At 53.5% G+C, this 14,881-nt stretch overlaps 1 protein-coding gene and 1 long non-coding RNA gene across 2 annotated transcripts; one reads left to right on the top strand and one right to left on the bottom strand.

The window, feature by feature from the left end:
• The first annotated feature begins 5,180 nt into the window (after nt 1-5,180).
• Nucleotides 5,181-7,246, top strand: LOC107142805 (cytochrome P450 11B3, mitochondrial-like). The gene is made up of 5 exons (XM_015486307.2): nt 5,181-5,501; nt 5,901-6,067; nt 6,425-6,503; nt 6,595-6,783; nt 7,086-7,246. The coding sequence occupies exons 1-5, from the start codon at nt 5,181-5,183 to the stop codon at nt 7,197-7,199; spliced, it is 870 nt and encodes a 289-aa protein (XP_015341793.1). The 3' UTR covers nt 7,200-7,246.
• A 1,352-nt stretch (nt 7,247-8,598) lies between these two features.
• On the bottom strand, nt 8,599-11,612 carry LOC125616509. Its single transcript, XR_007347139.1, has 3 exons — nt 11,500-11,612; nt 10,802-10,909; nt 8,599-8,891 (listed from the first exon to the last, which is right to left on the bottom strand). It is a non-coding gene; the product is annotated as an uncharacterized LOC125616509 (long non-coding RNA).
• Between the last annotated feature and the right edge of the window lie 3,269 nt (nt 11,613-14,881).

Here is a 14,881-nt window from a genome sequence, read left to right as displayed (position 1 = left end):
GGCCAGCAAGGTCCCAGAGGTCCCAGTGCCAGAATACTGTGAACACACATGAAAAGCAGTGCCACTCCCCAGCCTGCATGCCAGAGGCAAGGGCTCCATCAGCCCAGGGCGCACTCAGGCTTCCCTGTGACGTTGACCTGCCATCCCTAACACCTGGCCCCCAACAGTCTGCTTCCCGGGCTCCTCGTGGTGGGCCAAGAAGGTGTGTCCAAACATGCACACAGCCACAGCCCAGAAGCCCTGGAGCCACCCAGGAACCACCGAGGGAGGGGAACGACAGGGAAGGGTGGGCAGGCAGGCCCTGCGCAGGATGTCCAGCCAGCCGGGGCTGATTGCACCACCACCCCAAGGACGAACCTTGGACTCAGCCTGCATCGTTCCGGCCAAGTTTGGCTCTGAAGTCATGTTGCTCCCACCTAGGGCGCTGGGTTCACTGTCTCCGTTCAACAGAGATCTGAAGAAGAGGACCCAGAAATGGCAAGCAAGCAGCAGTCTACTGCAAAGTGACAGAGACACAGAGATGGACTTGTAAGAAGAGAAGGGCCCAGGGCTAGGAGTCTGGTGGGAGAGTTTGGGCCTGTTCTTTTATGGTCTCTGAGATTTCCTCCTTTCCTTATCCCCTCCCTGTCCACTCCTCAGAAGACCCTCTCCATGCTCCTTTGTTCTGGCCCTGCCCCAGCCTCCTCACTCACTATCTTGCCCTGGCTGCCCACACCCTCCTCCATCTCCATCAACGTGGGGCTGAGTTATGTGATAGACAGATCCTTTCCCACAGCGGTTTGGCCGAAAGGCCCTTTCCAGGTCGGTGGTGACATTCACAGCCCAAGTCTTCCTGTGGTGATGCAGGTGGTGACTAAAAATGAAAACTGGTCTTTGCAGACACATCACACGCCATGCTTTTGACCCCACTCTCCATGGAAATGAGAATTTCACATGGATATAGACACTTAGTTATAGATGTGCAGTGAAACTCTCCTCTATATATGAAATTTTAACTTACATTTACATTTTAACTTACATTTAACTGAAATAGTTGTGTGTGTGTGTGTGTGTGTATGCATGCAGACACTCCAGACACACACACAGGACTGCTCACATCGATGGAAATGATCCCAAAGACAGACATCAAATGAAGGAAAGCGTCTGGGTGTTTGGAACATGGCTGTTCCCTGCCATCCCACTTCTGAGGAATGAGATCGGCACACCAGAGACACCTGCATGCCCAAGTCTATTGTGGCACAACTCACAACCCAAGATGTGGAATCAACCTAAGTTTCCACCAATGCACACCTGCATAAAGAAAAGGTGGTTTATATGTGAATCATCTTCAGCAGGAAGGACAGAAGTGCAGGACGTTGTCTTAAAGAAGATGAACCAGACAAGGAAAAGAAGTACATATGTTCTCTCATACATAGAGCTAGGAAGGCTGGCCTGAATGCCCAGTAGTGGTCCTGCAAATTGGGAGGGTGGGTGGGAGGGCACAGACACTGAAGAGTTGGCTTGGATTGGAGAACGCGACACATGTGTTGTGTATCACGCCAAACACTATTTGAGGTATGATTCATACCCTTTTTTGGGGGGGTGGGGGCTACTGGGGATTGAACTCAGAGGTACTTGACCACTGAGCCACATCCCCAGCCGTATTTTGTATTTTATTTAGAGAAAGGGTCTCACTGAGTTGCTTAGTTCCTCTCTTTTGCTGAGGCTGGCTTTGAACTCGTGATCCTCCTGCCTCAGCCTCTTGAGCTGCTGGGACAATTCATACCTTTTAATAAATAATAACAGAAACCAAAATAGAAATGTTGTCCCAGATGTAAGACACTTCTATACTGGAAGTGGAAGGAGTGAGTTTGAAATTTAGCAAAAAATTGGCCCCTCTGGGGCTGGGGAGGTAGCTCAGTAGTGAGGCTTGTGCCCAGGGGTGTGAGATCCAGGGTTTGATCCCAGACCATGCAATTCTCCAGAACATAAACTGAAATACATACAATTTGAAGATCGGCATTGCCCTGGATGAAAAGGGAGCCTGACGTGGAGACAGGCACAGTGCTGAGTGTCTGGAATGCTGTGAGCACTGATGCAGGTCTCAGGATGCCCGGCAGGGGATGTGGCAGGTCTGGAGCCTCTCAAGACTCAGGTGCTGAAACTTCTTCCCCTCGGATTGCTTCAAAGAGGTGGGGCTTCTGGGCAAGGCACTGAGTCTGAGGGTGGAGGCCTAAAAAGGGGCTGAGACCTTGTGGAAGAGGGATCACTCAGCATCAGACCCTCCAGCCGTGCCTCCCTGCCAGTCCTTCTGGCACCAAAGAGTCTGTCCATCTTGTCTGCAGGCTGCAGAAATGATGGGATCCTTGGAAGCAGAGAATGGGCTGACCAGCAGCGACGTGATCCTGGGTTCCATGGCCTCCAGGACCCTGAGGAATAGGTGTCTGATCTTCCTCGTTCGGACGTGGGGTAATTGGTCATGGCAGCACAAAGGGACCAAGACGCGCGTCTGCCTGTCCATCTATTTACTGGGATCTGCAGTAGTGTTTCGTGGTTCTTGGCGTACAAGCCTCTCACCTCCTTGGGGACCACTTCTTGGGGGGGCTCTCCCTTTGGTAGCACTGTGTCCCTCTCCCAATTCGGGTGGTTCGCTGCTGCATGTGGCCACACAGCTGCTTGTTGGGTGTCCTGCCTGACAACGCGGATAGGTTAACGCATTGGCCCGGTGGGATTTCTGTGCAGGGTGTGGGGTCCGTGGGAGCAAGACCCTGACGTCTGTGAACACAGAGGATCTCACTTCTTCCTTGGCAACTGCTCTGGCCAGAACTTCCAGTCCAGCGTGGGCCAGTAGTGGGGACACAGGCCTCCTCTGCCTCTTCCTGAGCTGGGGGCACCCTGCAGCCTCCACCACTGAGGGCACTCTCTTCATACCACCTTCCCAAGCAACTCTCAAGAAGTGGTGCCCCAGAGCTGGGGTGGGGCAGTAGAGCGCCCCCCTAGCGGGGTGAGGCACTGGGTCAAGCCTCAGCACTACATAAAAATAAATAAATAAATAAATAAATAAATAAATAAATAAAGGTATTCTATCTACCTACAACTAAAACAATATGAAACGACAAAAGAAGTGGTGTCCGTGCTCATTCTAGGAGCTGGGGACGACCTATGGCTTCCTGCCCTTGGCTACACAGTGTTGCCATTCCAGTGGCTGGTTTCCATATCAAACTGTGCTGACGCTGGGCACTAACAACACCCGATCACATGGCACTGACTTTTTAAAAGAACTATTTTAATTTGTTTTAACTAGTTATACATGACAGCAGAATGAATTTATGCACTTTGATATATCATACATAGATGGGGTCTAACTTCTCATTTTTCTGAGTGTACATGTTGTAGAATCATATTAGTCATGCAGTTATATATGCATGAAGTAATAATGTCTGTTTCCTTCTACTACCCTTCCTGTTCCCATATCCTCACCCCTACCCTCCCTTCACTCCTCTCTACCTAATCTAACGCTATTCCTCTCTAGTGCCCACCCCCTATTGTAAATTAGCATCCACATATTAGAGAAAACCCCTGGCCTTTGGTTTTTTGGGGATTGGCTTATTTCACTTAGCATGATATTCTCCAACTCCATCCATTTACCAAGAAAAGCCATAGTTTCATTTAAGGCTGAGTAACATTCCATGAGGCACTGACATTTTAATATAGCCAGCATTTGGCTTTGTTCCCTGTAGCATTGGTGAGGAGTGTTGCAACCCACAAGAAGGATGTTGTGCTGGGATTTCCTCTTGCTGTGACTCTCTCTGAGTGTGGCATCAGGTGCTTCGGAGTCACCGGGAAGACTTAGGCAGTGTTCCTTCTGCTTCTCTTTTTGGGAAGGGTTTCTTAAACTGCATAAATGAGGGCACTTTCCCCAGGCAGCGGCCATGTGGCCCTGAGCCAGACAGCACATGGATGGACTTGGCCACACAACCAGTGGCGGACTCCCTCTGCACTTGTCATTGATCCTGTTTCTTCTTGTACCTTGTGTGTGTGTGTGTGTGTCTGGGACTTTGTGGACGTCCCCTGCAGCGTCTGGGTGCTTGGTGTGCTGTTGCTCCCAACTGCACAGCTGCGTTCTGCCGTTCCTGCAGGGGGCGCCAGCATGTCCACTTCCATTCTTGTTCTGGCCATTGGCCTCATCCTCTGTCCACGTCCGCCTCCCTGAAATCCCCAGCTTAGGGTTAATCAAAAGCCCAGCAGCCTTTGGTTGGCCAAGGAGCTGACAGCACAAAGCTGCTCCTGCTCTCGGTGTCCCTGTGCTGGGCTCCCCTGCCCCAACCCTCCCGTTAGGCCCGTCCTGTTCTCTTTCCTTAAGGCCAGAATCAGACTCTGGAGCTGAGCTCCTTTCCTTTGCTGTATGGGCACTGAGAGCTGCAGATTCCCCTCTGAGCTGTGCTCTGGGTGCTTCTGCTGAGTTCTGGTTATGTGTGATTACTGTCTTGTCTCAAGGTGTTTTCTCTCCTTTTTTTGGCTGCTGGGGATCGATCGATCCAGGTGTTTTTAGTTTCTCCAGGGTCTTCTTTCACCCAGATGTCCTAGGTGAGAAAAGAGCTAAGAGGTCTTATTTTCTCACACAAAAACTGGTATGTGAATAAAGCAAAGGTTCTTCAGCACAGGCTAGCCATGACACAATGTGTGCATATGCATCATGTTGTATAACATACATATACAGAACTTTCATCTGTCAATATAAAAAAGACATTAAAAGATTAATACATGAGGGTTAATGTGATGACTGCACAAACAACCCACTGGCAAAGTTAATGTGATGACTGCACAAACAACCCTCTAGCAACATGTCTTCCAGGACTGATGAATAATCAAGGCTCTCGATAAGATAAGCGTCCTATCCCTCTGTATCCCTCACCCGTGCAGAGGAGGGTCCAGAGTGCTCAACACGGTGCACAGCTCCAGCCCCCCATGTGACCCTGCTCCAGGGTCAACTTCCACCTGCAATAAGCCTTGCAGAGATGGGGAACAGGCACCAGGCCATCTCCTTCCTCCAACTCTGGTTGGGAACCTGGCTATGAGTGCCCCAGATCTCTCAGGCAGGTCCAGGGACAATTTGTTCGATGACGTGATCCTTGGCCACAGAGGGCCCCTGGGTGAGATAAAAAGGACTGGGCTGAACAGGGGGTGGAGGGAGCATCACAATGGCTTTCAGGTCAAAGGCAGGTGTGTGGCTGGCAGGGTCCTGGCTGTGCCTGTGCAAGGTGAGAGCCCTGGGCACCAGTGCAGCTCTGGGTGCCAAGGCAGTGCTGCCCTTTGAAGCCATACCCCAGTGTGCAGGCAACAAGTGGCTGAGGGTGCTACAGATCTGGAAGGAGCGGGGCCAGGAGAACATGCACCTGCAGATGCAACGGGCTTTCCAGGAGCTGGGACCTATTTTGGAGATATGGAGCCTCAGATCTCAAACTGGGGCTGCAGATATGTTTGGAGTACCAGGAATGATCCAGGAGGAGGACCTGGCTGGGGTCTGAAGGCCTGCTCAGGGTGGGACAGTGAGGCTTGTCAGAGGGGTCTGAACACAGCCGGGCAGACAGCCATTGCAAGCAGATGGACAAGGGCTGCAGAGCACCTGTGACTCCTGGAACGGTCACCCCTCAGGGCCACGGAGCAGGGTGTGAGAGCCAATCAGACCCTGAGGAGACAGCAGGAGGTGGCCTGGGTTGGGCCCCGAGAGGTCGTTCCCTCAGGACTCAGGGCAGGAGTCAAGGGGACATGGGTGTCTTGAGTTGTGGGGTGCCAGGGCTCTGTGCTGCTCGGGGCATGCCCTTCCGCTCCAGGGGAGGGTGTTCTCGTGGAGGGGTGCCCTGGGGCTGGGGCGCATGGCCAGTGCCGTGGTCTGAGCCTTGTCCCCATGGCTCCTGCAGACAGCCTTCCCCTTGGTGATGACGCTCTTTGAGCTGGCTCGGAACCCCAATGTGCAGGAGGCCCTACGCCAGGAGAGCCTGGCAGCAGAGGCCAGCATCTCTGCAAACCCCCAGAGGGCCCCCTCAGAGCTGCCCCTGCTGCGGGCTGCCCTCAAGGAGACCTTGCGGTAGGTGCCGGCTGACCCTCCCCACCTGCCCTGGCCCCTCTGCTCACTGGAGGTGGGAGGCAGGCATGAGCAGCTTTGCCTCAGAACCCAGAGCCCCTCAGCTCCTCCTGCTCTGCCTGAAGCGAGGGGTGCTCCTCTCCTCTGGGACTGCACTCCCAAGTCCCATGCATGACCGGCCATGTCCTCCTGGGCCTGGCTGCTCAGGCTGCTGGGGACTCACTGAGCCTAGCAGGTGCCAGCAAGCACATCCTGTGACCAGGGCTGCCGCACCCTCGGGGGTCCTGGGTGGGCAGCAGACAGAGGGAAGAGGAGGGAGCTGTCCCCCTGAGGCCCTGCCTGTTGGTGTCCTACCCCCAGGCTCTACCCAGTAGGAAGCATTTTGGAGCGAATCACAAGCTCAGATCTGGTGCTTCAGAACTACCACATCCCAGCTGGGGTGAGTGAGCCCCGAAGGCCACCCCAGCAGATGGCCCCTTCCCACATCCCCTCACTAGGCAGCTGACACCTCCCTGCGCATGTGTCTGCAGACCTTGGTCCACATGCATCTGTACCCAATGGGCCGAAACCCCGCGCTGTTCCTGAATCCTGAGCGCTACATCCCCCAACGCTGGCTGGACAGCCAACTGCACTTCCACCATCTGGCCTTTGGCTTCGGGGTGCGCCAGTGTCTGGGCCGGCGCTTGGCAGAGGTGGAGATGCTGCTTCTGCTGCACCACGTGAGTGGGCCTGGGAGGGGCTCAGCAGAAGGGCGTCAGTGGTGCGTGGGGGTGAGCGGGACCAGGAGGGGCCAGCGGGTCGTGGTGCGGGGTGAGCAGCCCCCAACCCTCACCACTTGGGTGTGTGCGTGATGGGGCGGTGCCTTCCCTGAGGGCGGGTCCTGTGCCCACTACCCCGCCAGCCTGGGTGCGCTGGCTCCTGCTCTCTGCAGCGTGGTGGCTGCTCTGAGCAGCTGGTCAGGAGGCTGGCCAGGACCTGAGCCTGCTGCCCAGGCCACAGGGAAGTCCCGCCTCTCTCCTAGGTGCTGAAATCCTTCCAGGTGGAGACACTAGTCCAAGAGGATGTGAAGCTGGTGTACCACTTTGTTTTGAGACCCGCCTCCTCTCCCCTCCTCACTTTTCGGCCTGTCAACTAGTCACATCTGCGCACTGCGCCCCACCACCAGCCTCCCTCTGCCTTGACCCCAGCCCACCTCTCTTCTGTCTTAAGGGCTCTGCTTCCTTGCCCCCATGCGGTCCAGCCAGCTCCTGGCCCAGTGGACTGGCCCAAGCCCCAAGGCAGGACAGGGCTTGCCGAGCTGTGCAGCAAAGCCAGGACGCACTGAGGAGGATATTGGTGGCAAGTCCAGGCTTTGTTGCCAGCCTCACCGAGCAGTCTGCTGGGACATGTTCCGCAGCCCGCCTGACAGCAGCTCCTGCTCCTCCTGGCCATCCAGCGGCCTCTGATGATGCCTACCCCTATTGGCTTCCTGTGCAGCCCCATTTTCCCTCTCCTCCTATACCGCCTCCCCCTTAATGTATGTGCCTGGTTTGAGAGACAGGAGGAGGAACCCAGCATCTGAGGGACCAGGTTGACCTCATGTTTGGCCTCCATTCCGCAGCAGCTCATGAGTGAGATAGCTCTGCACACCCATCACCATGGAGCATCACCATGTAGTGCCTAGTGCAATATCCCCTTGGTGGCTAAACCCTGCACATTCCCATTGGCGAGGTGAGAAATCTCAGTCTGAACAGGATGTAACTGGACATGTCACTAGTGTCAGTTTCTGGATTCAAAAGTGAGATAACAAGTGCTGATAGCTCTTCCCCTGTGGGCGGAACGGAGCAGTGGCACAGCCACTTTGGGAAACTGCCTTGCTATTCCTCCAGGAGCATATGTGGAGGTCCCAGCAGACCCTACATTTTCACCCTAGGCATATACCCAGAGGGCCCAAAGTCCCATGAGAGCTTCTGTAGCTGTTGATGGCAATGTTACAAAGATGTAGAAACTCCAGTGTCCATCAGCTGACGAAGGGATCCACAAAATATGTGTGGCATTCATCCAGTGAGACATGACTCAGGCATAAAAGTGAAGAAGTAGCACATCTGCATGGGTGAGCCCTGAAAACACCATGCTAACTGGAAGAAGTGGGTGACACAATGTCACACGTTATAAACTCCATTCCTAGCACATGTCAGGATTGGAAACCCATAGATAGAAAACAGGCAGCACTGGTGGCCTGGGTGGGTAATGGGTGTGGGGTTTATTTTTGAGGTCACATAAGTGTGCCAAACTGGACTGTGGTGATGACTGGTGAATCTGTGAATGTACAAGACATTCCTCAATTCTACACAGAATTGGTGGGTTGCATGGTGTGTGATTACATCTCACTAAAGTTACGGAGCATAAGAAGTGCCTCGAGGAACAAAAGCAGCTCACCTGATGAAACACAGAGGAATTCCTGAATTTGCAGGGAGGCAGAAAAGAGCAGCAGCCTCACTGCAGAACCTGAGGACATGCAGGGAAACCAGCATTCAGGCACGTTTCCAACCAACAGCATTTTCCTTTATTTTGCTCTTACAACAAGGCATGAAGGGGCCGAAGGGAGGCCTGACACATCAGCGTCTCCAAGAGAGAACAGCAGCATTCTGAGCAACAGGGGAAGATGAATGGACTCCAAGAGGCCATCTCAAGTCAGTGTATTACTGACGATGATGGAAGCAAAGCTCAGGAAGAATTTTGGTTTCCCCAAATATGCAGACCCTTCTGGTAGATCCTCCTCAATTATTTCCTCACCAGTGAGTCCTTCTTCACGTTAGAAGGTTCTCCAAAATTGCATGTCATCCCGCTACAACATTGAATAAATAGAAGCTGTTAATCCTCTGGATTGTTGTGGACTTTTTGGCAGCTGATCTACTTCATATACAACACGCAGTTCAAAGTACAATTCTTGAACATGAGTAATTTATGAGTGTTCAAACATGAAAAGAAGAAGTGTTGGAAATTATTGCGTTCACATGATCTGACGTACACAGAGCACATTCAACATGACAGGACTGTACATACACACTACATTCCCAAATGTTCCAATATTGTGTTGCCAAGAATTTGAGACCAAGAGAGAATATTCAGTGTCAAGAGGATCTGATTGGTTCACAAGAAACTTCTTCTAAAGGTATTTTTCTCTCCATGGCTAGGCTGCCATTGGCCCTTCAAATGGCATCTTGGTACTTTGCATGTAGATATACAAATTAAATCTTCTGCTCATTTTTTTCCTAAGTGTTCTAGAGCTCTAGAAAGTAAGGAAGACCAGAAACCATTCTCTACTTATAACCAGTGTCTTCTCTGCTGTTAACACCATGGCCTGTGTTGATGTGGCATGCCCCTTAAGGGGGGATTGGGCCCCAGGCCTCTCCTTCTCCTAGGTTTTTGTTTTTAGTTTTATTGTTGTGGTGGTGGTGGGGGGGGGATGGTAAGTTTTATGTTGTGTGTGTGTATGTGTGTGTGTGTGTGTATGTTTGTGTGCGCATACACACAATGAACTTCCTGGCAATGACGTGAGCAGTTTTGGTCCTCCACCTGCTCCATGAGGCTCAGTCCCAGGCTCAACCAGTCATGGACTGAAACCTATAAACCTGTGAGCCCAAACAAACCTGCGTCCTTATGATTATGTGAGGTATAGGCTACAATGACAGGAAGTTGACTCAAACCAGGTCAAGCGCTGTAGAAGGCCACCATGCCTGCGCAGACTACTGGTCCCTGCTTCACTCCACCCTTACAAATGTCATTCAGGTTTCTCCCTTTGCCAGCTCTAATGCAGCCACACCGGGATGCAGATCCTCAGAAAGCATCAGCCAGTCTCACTTGCAACAATAGTTGAGAAATGACAACACATAACCCATCAAGGTCCCCACCAGTGGCCCACCACGGTGACAAAGCCAGATTCTCAGCCTCCTGCTGTCCTAACTCAGCACATCACCACAGCATGAGGGCACTTGGTCCAGTGAAGAAGGGGCAGTCTGGAGGTCTTTACACCCAGCTCGGGAAACAGAAAGGCACCTGAAGCTGCAGAAACAAACTCAGGTCGGGGAAGACAGCAACCAGAGGAAGGGTCCTGAACAGGGCCCAGACAAGACCTCCAGCTGTCTGTCACAACCCCACAGACTGCCTGCCTCTGGGTCCCTGAGCCTCTGGCCACATGGGTCTTCACAGTAACGCCCTGGGGAGACGCACACCTGCCTCACAGCACTAGAGTCCTGCAAGGAAGAAGCAAGAACACTTTGGGGGGCCAGCTTTGCCCTGACACCATCTGTGTGTGAAAGTGTTACCGGCGTGGCCCCGAGGGGTCGAAGCACATCTGCTGCTCGGACTTGGACAGCTGGACAACCCCCCCCCGCCCCGCCCCACACCCGGCACATGACCAGAATTCAAATGACGATCAACCAGGCTACACTGAGGTATCTACATACATGAGCAGGGAGACCCAAGCGAGAGACCTGTAGGTCCAGCAACATTCCTACCGTTGAAGACACGGCAGGTGTGGACTCTGCTCCCCCTCCCCTCAGCTGACTGCACAAGCTGGTGCACAGTGCCCTACGTGAGGCATGGCAGGACCTGGGAATAAGTCCTCAGGGCGGGGAGATACCAGGAGAAGGAAGTAGGTCAGGGTGCAGAAAGAAAACCATACAGACTCCACTCCCCAAACCGCTCAAGCTAGACGATGGACCACAGGTGTGAAAAGAGCACAGGGACACTTACGTGCAGCTACGGTCATACAGCGTCTATGGTCGTATAAGCACGTCCTGAGCCTCGGGCAATCAAACGTGTTTTCAGCCACACATTCATGGCACTGCACGTTGAAGGTCCCTGAGGGAGGGAAAGCAGGCATTGGGCTTCTGCCCCAACGTATCCTTCCACCCGTTACCATCTCGTCTTCCCCATGCAGTAGCTGGCCCTGCCCTCTCTCCCAAAGACTTGCCTGAGCCTGCACAGCTTGGTCTCAGTGCAGTCCCAGTCTGGCCAAGACCTGCTCCCAGGAGGGCAGCCAGGCCAACCTAGGAGCTTTCCCTCTTCTCAGGAAGACATGCGGGGACCATGAGCTCTGCAGAGGGGCCCACCTCTCCAAGGAAGTCTGGACGCTCCCCTAAGAAGCCAGCATGTTCCTGGATTTCCCTGGACACTGCTGTCCTCTCTTGCTGTCCCTAATGGGCAAGGGTCACCTCCAAGCTCCCCCTCAGGTCTCCTGGTCAGCTGCTCTTTGAGGGAAGCCATCCTTCCTCCTTTCTCTCCCCTGCACACAAACACAGCCCAATTGACCCTCAATTCCTCCCAGCAACACTGACAATGCACACCACAGCTAGCTCAGATGGCCAAATTCCTGCCACGTCCTCCTGGGACCCCGGGCAACTCTCGGAGAATCCATATGCCCTCCATGTCTCAGAAAAGATGATACTTACAAGCAGCTGGAACGGCTTTGGTCACGTTGGTAAAATTGGATTCCACAGGTGGGAGCCCCACAAAGAGGAGCAGGAACAAGGGGGGCATCATATAGGGCAGAAGCTTGGACCTGAAAGTGAAGAGACCCACAGCCAGTCAGCGAGAAGCCGGCTCCCTGCTCCACTTCACGCCCCCAGCATCAACCGCCACAGGAGTCTCCCCCCTCCCGCCTTCCTCACAGGCCCTCCTCCCCACAGAACTGGAACCTATCAGAAGAACCAAATGGACATTCCTAAACCAAGAAAAGCAAAATTTTTGAAATTTAAAAATTCACCTGGACGCCATTAACAGCCAACTGGACTCGGCAAGAGGAAACAACAAACGTGATCAGGCCTACGGAAAATGTCCACACGCTACCCAGAAAGAGGAAAAGGCCAAAGTGCATAGCAGCTGAAAGCGGAGCTGCATCCATGTGAGTCAGCTGTGCGGCCCACCCGCAACTGGATCTGCACAAGGAGCAGACACACATGGAGGGAGCAAGCGTTTGAAGGACCACGGGTACCGAAATGTCCCAATAGCAGTGAAAAGCATCACCCCACAAACTTCAAAAGGGCCAGCGGATCCACAGCCGAGGAAGTCCAAGGAAACCCAATCTCAGACACATCACACACAAACCACCGAAAACTACCGGAAAACGTGAGGGGCCGCGGGAGAAAAGGAAAGGCAGCGTCTCAAACGGCAATAATTCAAGTGGTGGCTGACCTTCCCACACAGACCGGCAAGTGCTGAGCAAGCACGCCAGAGTCTGCCAGGGCAAACAGACTTCAAAAGCGAAGGCCAGATGGAGACCGCGACCCAGCAGGAGTGAGGGGCAGCGCTCCCGGGAGACCCGCTACGGGAAATCTTGAGATCTGACTCCTTTACCAGGAACCCCAAAGACAGCCAGAGCCCAAAGTGGAGGAGGCTTCAGAATGGAGAGGAGTGGCTGGGGCCAGCTTCCAGGCCCAAAGGATTACAGAGGTCAAAAGGCAGGCTGGTGGCAGCAGAAAGCGACTGTGGAACCCTGAGGCCACTTTCTGACTTCAGCTACAGGAAGCCAGAAGTTGCTCACCAAAGGAGAACTAGGACTTCCTCCTGCTTGGAATTGAAGGGGACACTTCAAATAATAGGTGGCCCCAGATCATGCCCAGCGGAAGGCATGCTGCTGTGCACAGGCTGGTGGTGAAAGCAGGAGAGACTCAGAGCTGGCCTCAGCAGCCTCAAGGGCCCAGAGGGAAGAGCAGGCTCAGAGGCATGCTTGTGGAAGAGGGCAGCTGGGGAACCTGGTCCAGTTTCCCCTTGAACAGTCATCAGTGGACCCAAATAGTGAGCCAGGAAGGGGAAGGGGAAGGGGAAAGATCAGGGGGCCACTGAGAAGTCCAGGCTTGTGGAGACCCAGGATGATTTGGGCCACAGGAGAGGAGGCCGAGGTCAGGAGCAGAAGGTCCTGTGGGTAGGGCTCCAGGAGGAGGGGCCTTTGCCCACTAAGGGAAGGGACTAAAGGACAAAGGGGTGAGACTAAGAGAGCAGGGGTGAGAGGGAGAAGCCATGAGAAAGTGGGCTCAATCCTGAAGGAGGGTCTCGGGACTAAAGTGTCTCTGAGGTGACACATGGGAACACTGAGAGCATCTGCTCAAAGGGGTCTAGGGGACCCCAGGTCTACAGGACTAGAGTGTGGACCCCTGTGTGGGTCCAGGGCCCTGGGTATGTCGGGGTTTCTGAGAGGAGGGTCGGAAGGAACCAGAAGAGCCTGGATGGGGTCCGGGAGAGGACAGGAGGGGAGGTCCTACAGGAGATAGGACGCGACCTTGGGAGCGGACAGTGTGGACAAGAATATCCTACACAGTTTGGCACCATGATGAGAATACATATAATTGGGACAGAGGCAGACCCCAAGCAGATCAGCTCGCTTTCCTGTCTGCAGCGAAGTCAATCCATCAGCACAGGAGGGATTAATTTTCTGGGTATAGGAATGGCCCCCAGGTAAGAGAAGGAGTCTAGGCTTTAGAGTTTATGGTGAGGGTGAATTAAGCACTGGACACTGCGAACATGCTGTCTGGACACTTGGGGACCTCGTGGTTCAGGTTAAGATTTTAACTCAGGAAAGCAGCTGTGAAAAGTCTGAAACTCACTGTCACTGGGAAAAGCTCAGAGCTGTGTTCACTGCTTATCCTCCTTCCTCTGGGACCCACGGTTACCTAGAGGGTCACTGTTCCTTTTCTCCTTCAGGACTCATCCGCAATGGGAAAGGGTCAAAGTCCAGGGCCCAGCATTTCAGTATTTGCCGCCTGCCTTCAGGACCCACTGGGCCTGGGAAGGGGTGAATATTTGCTTTTGCTGGGGATGAGCCCAGGAAGGATCCAGGTTTGCTTTTCCTCTAGGGGCCCTTGTTACTGGGAAAGGATGTACTGCTGGGAGAGGTTGAATGTCTGGCTAACTTCCCTCCCTCCTCACAAGCCACACTGTCCCTCGGTTTTTCCTGGGGGACTATCTTATAGGAATATTATTTTCCATAACCCTTCAGAAAGGGTGGGCTGGCAGGAGAGCTCTGGAGACCAGGACAGGGTCCGTGGGACAGGACCACAGACATGCTGGCAGGAACAGCAGCCACGGGCAGGCTTTGTCGGGATTGGGTACAATTGATAAGGACCTTCATCTAGAGACAGCAGAACAGTGCTGGAGTGTGATGACAATGAGCACCATCTTGGAATGTATATAAACCACTTGTTCTCCACATCAGAAAGCTTTGCTCTAAGGACATCAGTGAGAGTGCCACCTTGCTTTCTGTCCCCAGATCGACTCCCCCATTCCTGATGTCCAACCATCTGCTGGAGAGAACTACCAGACAACAATGTCTGCTCTTTGGCTAAGAGAAGTCGTGTGGCATTGGAGGTGCTCTGGGGCTCGTGGCTGCCCTGGGATTGTGTGGTTTGCTCATCTGTTTCATCAGTGAGCACCGAATGCTACTTGGGCTGCTTCTGCACACCCAGCACTTTTCGCATTAATTGTTTGTGTTTGATGATTGGTGTGATAACATACAGATTTGCATTCAAAGACAATCCGCCTCCAAGTAATTATTAATCGTGCCACTCTGGACACAGGGGTACTTAAAGACTGCGGACTGGAGTTGGGGGTCTGAGGAGAAGGAGGGGAGGGGAAGGGTCAAGAGGAGGAAGGGATATCATCCCCTGGAAAAGGGATGTCAGGAGGAGGAGGGTCCAAGGGAGGAGGGTGTCAGGAGGGTCAGGGTCTGCAGGGTCAGGGTATCAGGTGGGAGCAGGTCAGCTGCCCAAGCTCTTCAGGACCCTCCAGGACCAGGGCTGCACAGACCCATGCTGCCCTGTGGCATCCTGGGGCCTCACC

The sequence above is a fragment of the Marmota marmota genome, unplaced genomic scaffold (assembly GCF_001458135.2).
Source record: "Marmota marmota marmota unplaced genomic scaffold, marMar, whole genome shotgun sequence".
In the NCBI taxonomy this organism is placed as follows: Eukaryota; Metazoa; Chordata; class Mammalia; order Rodentia; family Sciuridae; genus Marmota; species Marmota marmota.
Note: the sequence above shows the minus strand (reverse complement) of the source record. Positions and strands in the feature narration are given on the sequence as shown.

Bases quoted from the DNA above. Each gene is read 5' to 3' on its own strand.
- LOC107142805 (XM_015486307.2), top strand. From the start codon at position 5,181: ATGGCTTTCAGGTCAAAGGCAGGTGTGTGGCTGGCAGGGTCCTGGCTG. The intron at 5,502-5,900 runs GTCTGAAGGCCT...TGGCTCCTGCAG, and splicing joins AGGAGGAGGACCTGGCTGGG to ACAGCCTTCCCCTTGGTGAT. The intron at 6,068-6,424 runs GTAGGTGCCGGC...TCCTACCCCCAG, and splicing joins GCCCTCAAGGAGACCTTGCG to GCTCTACCCAGTAGGAAGCA.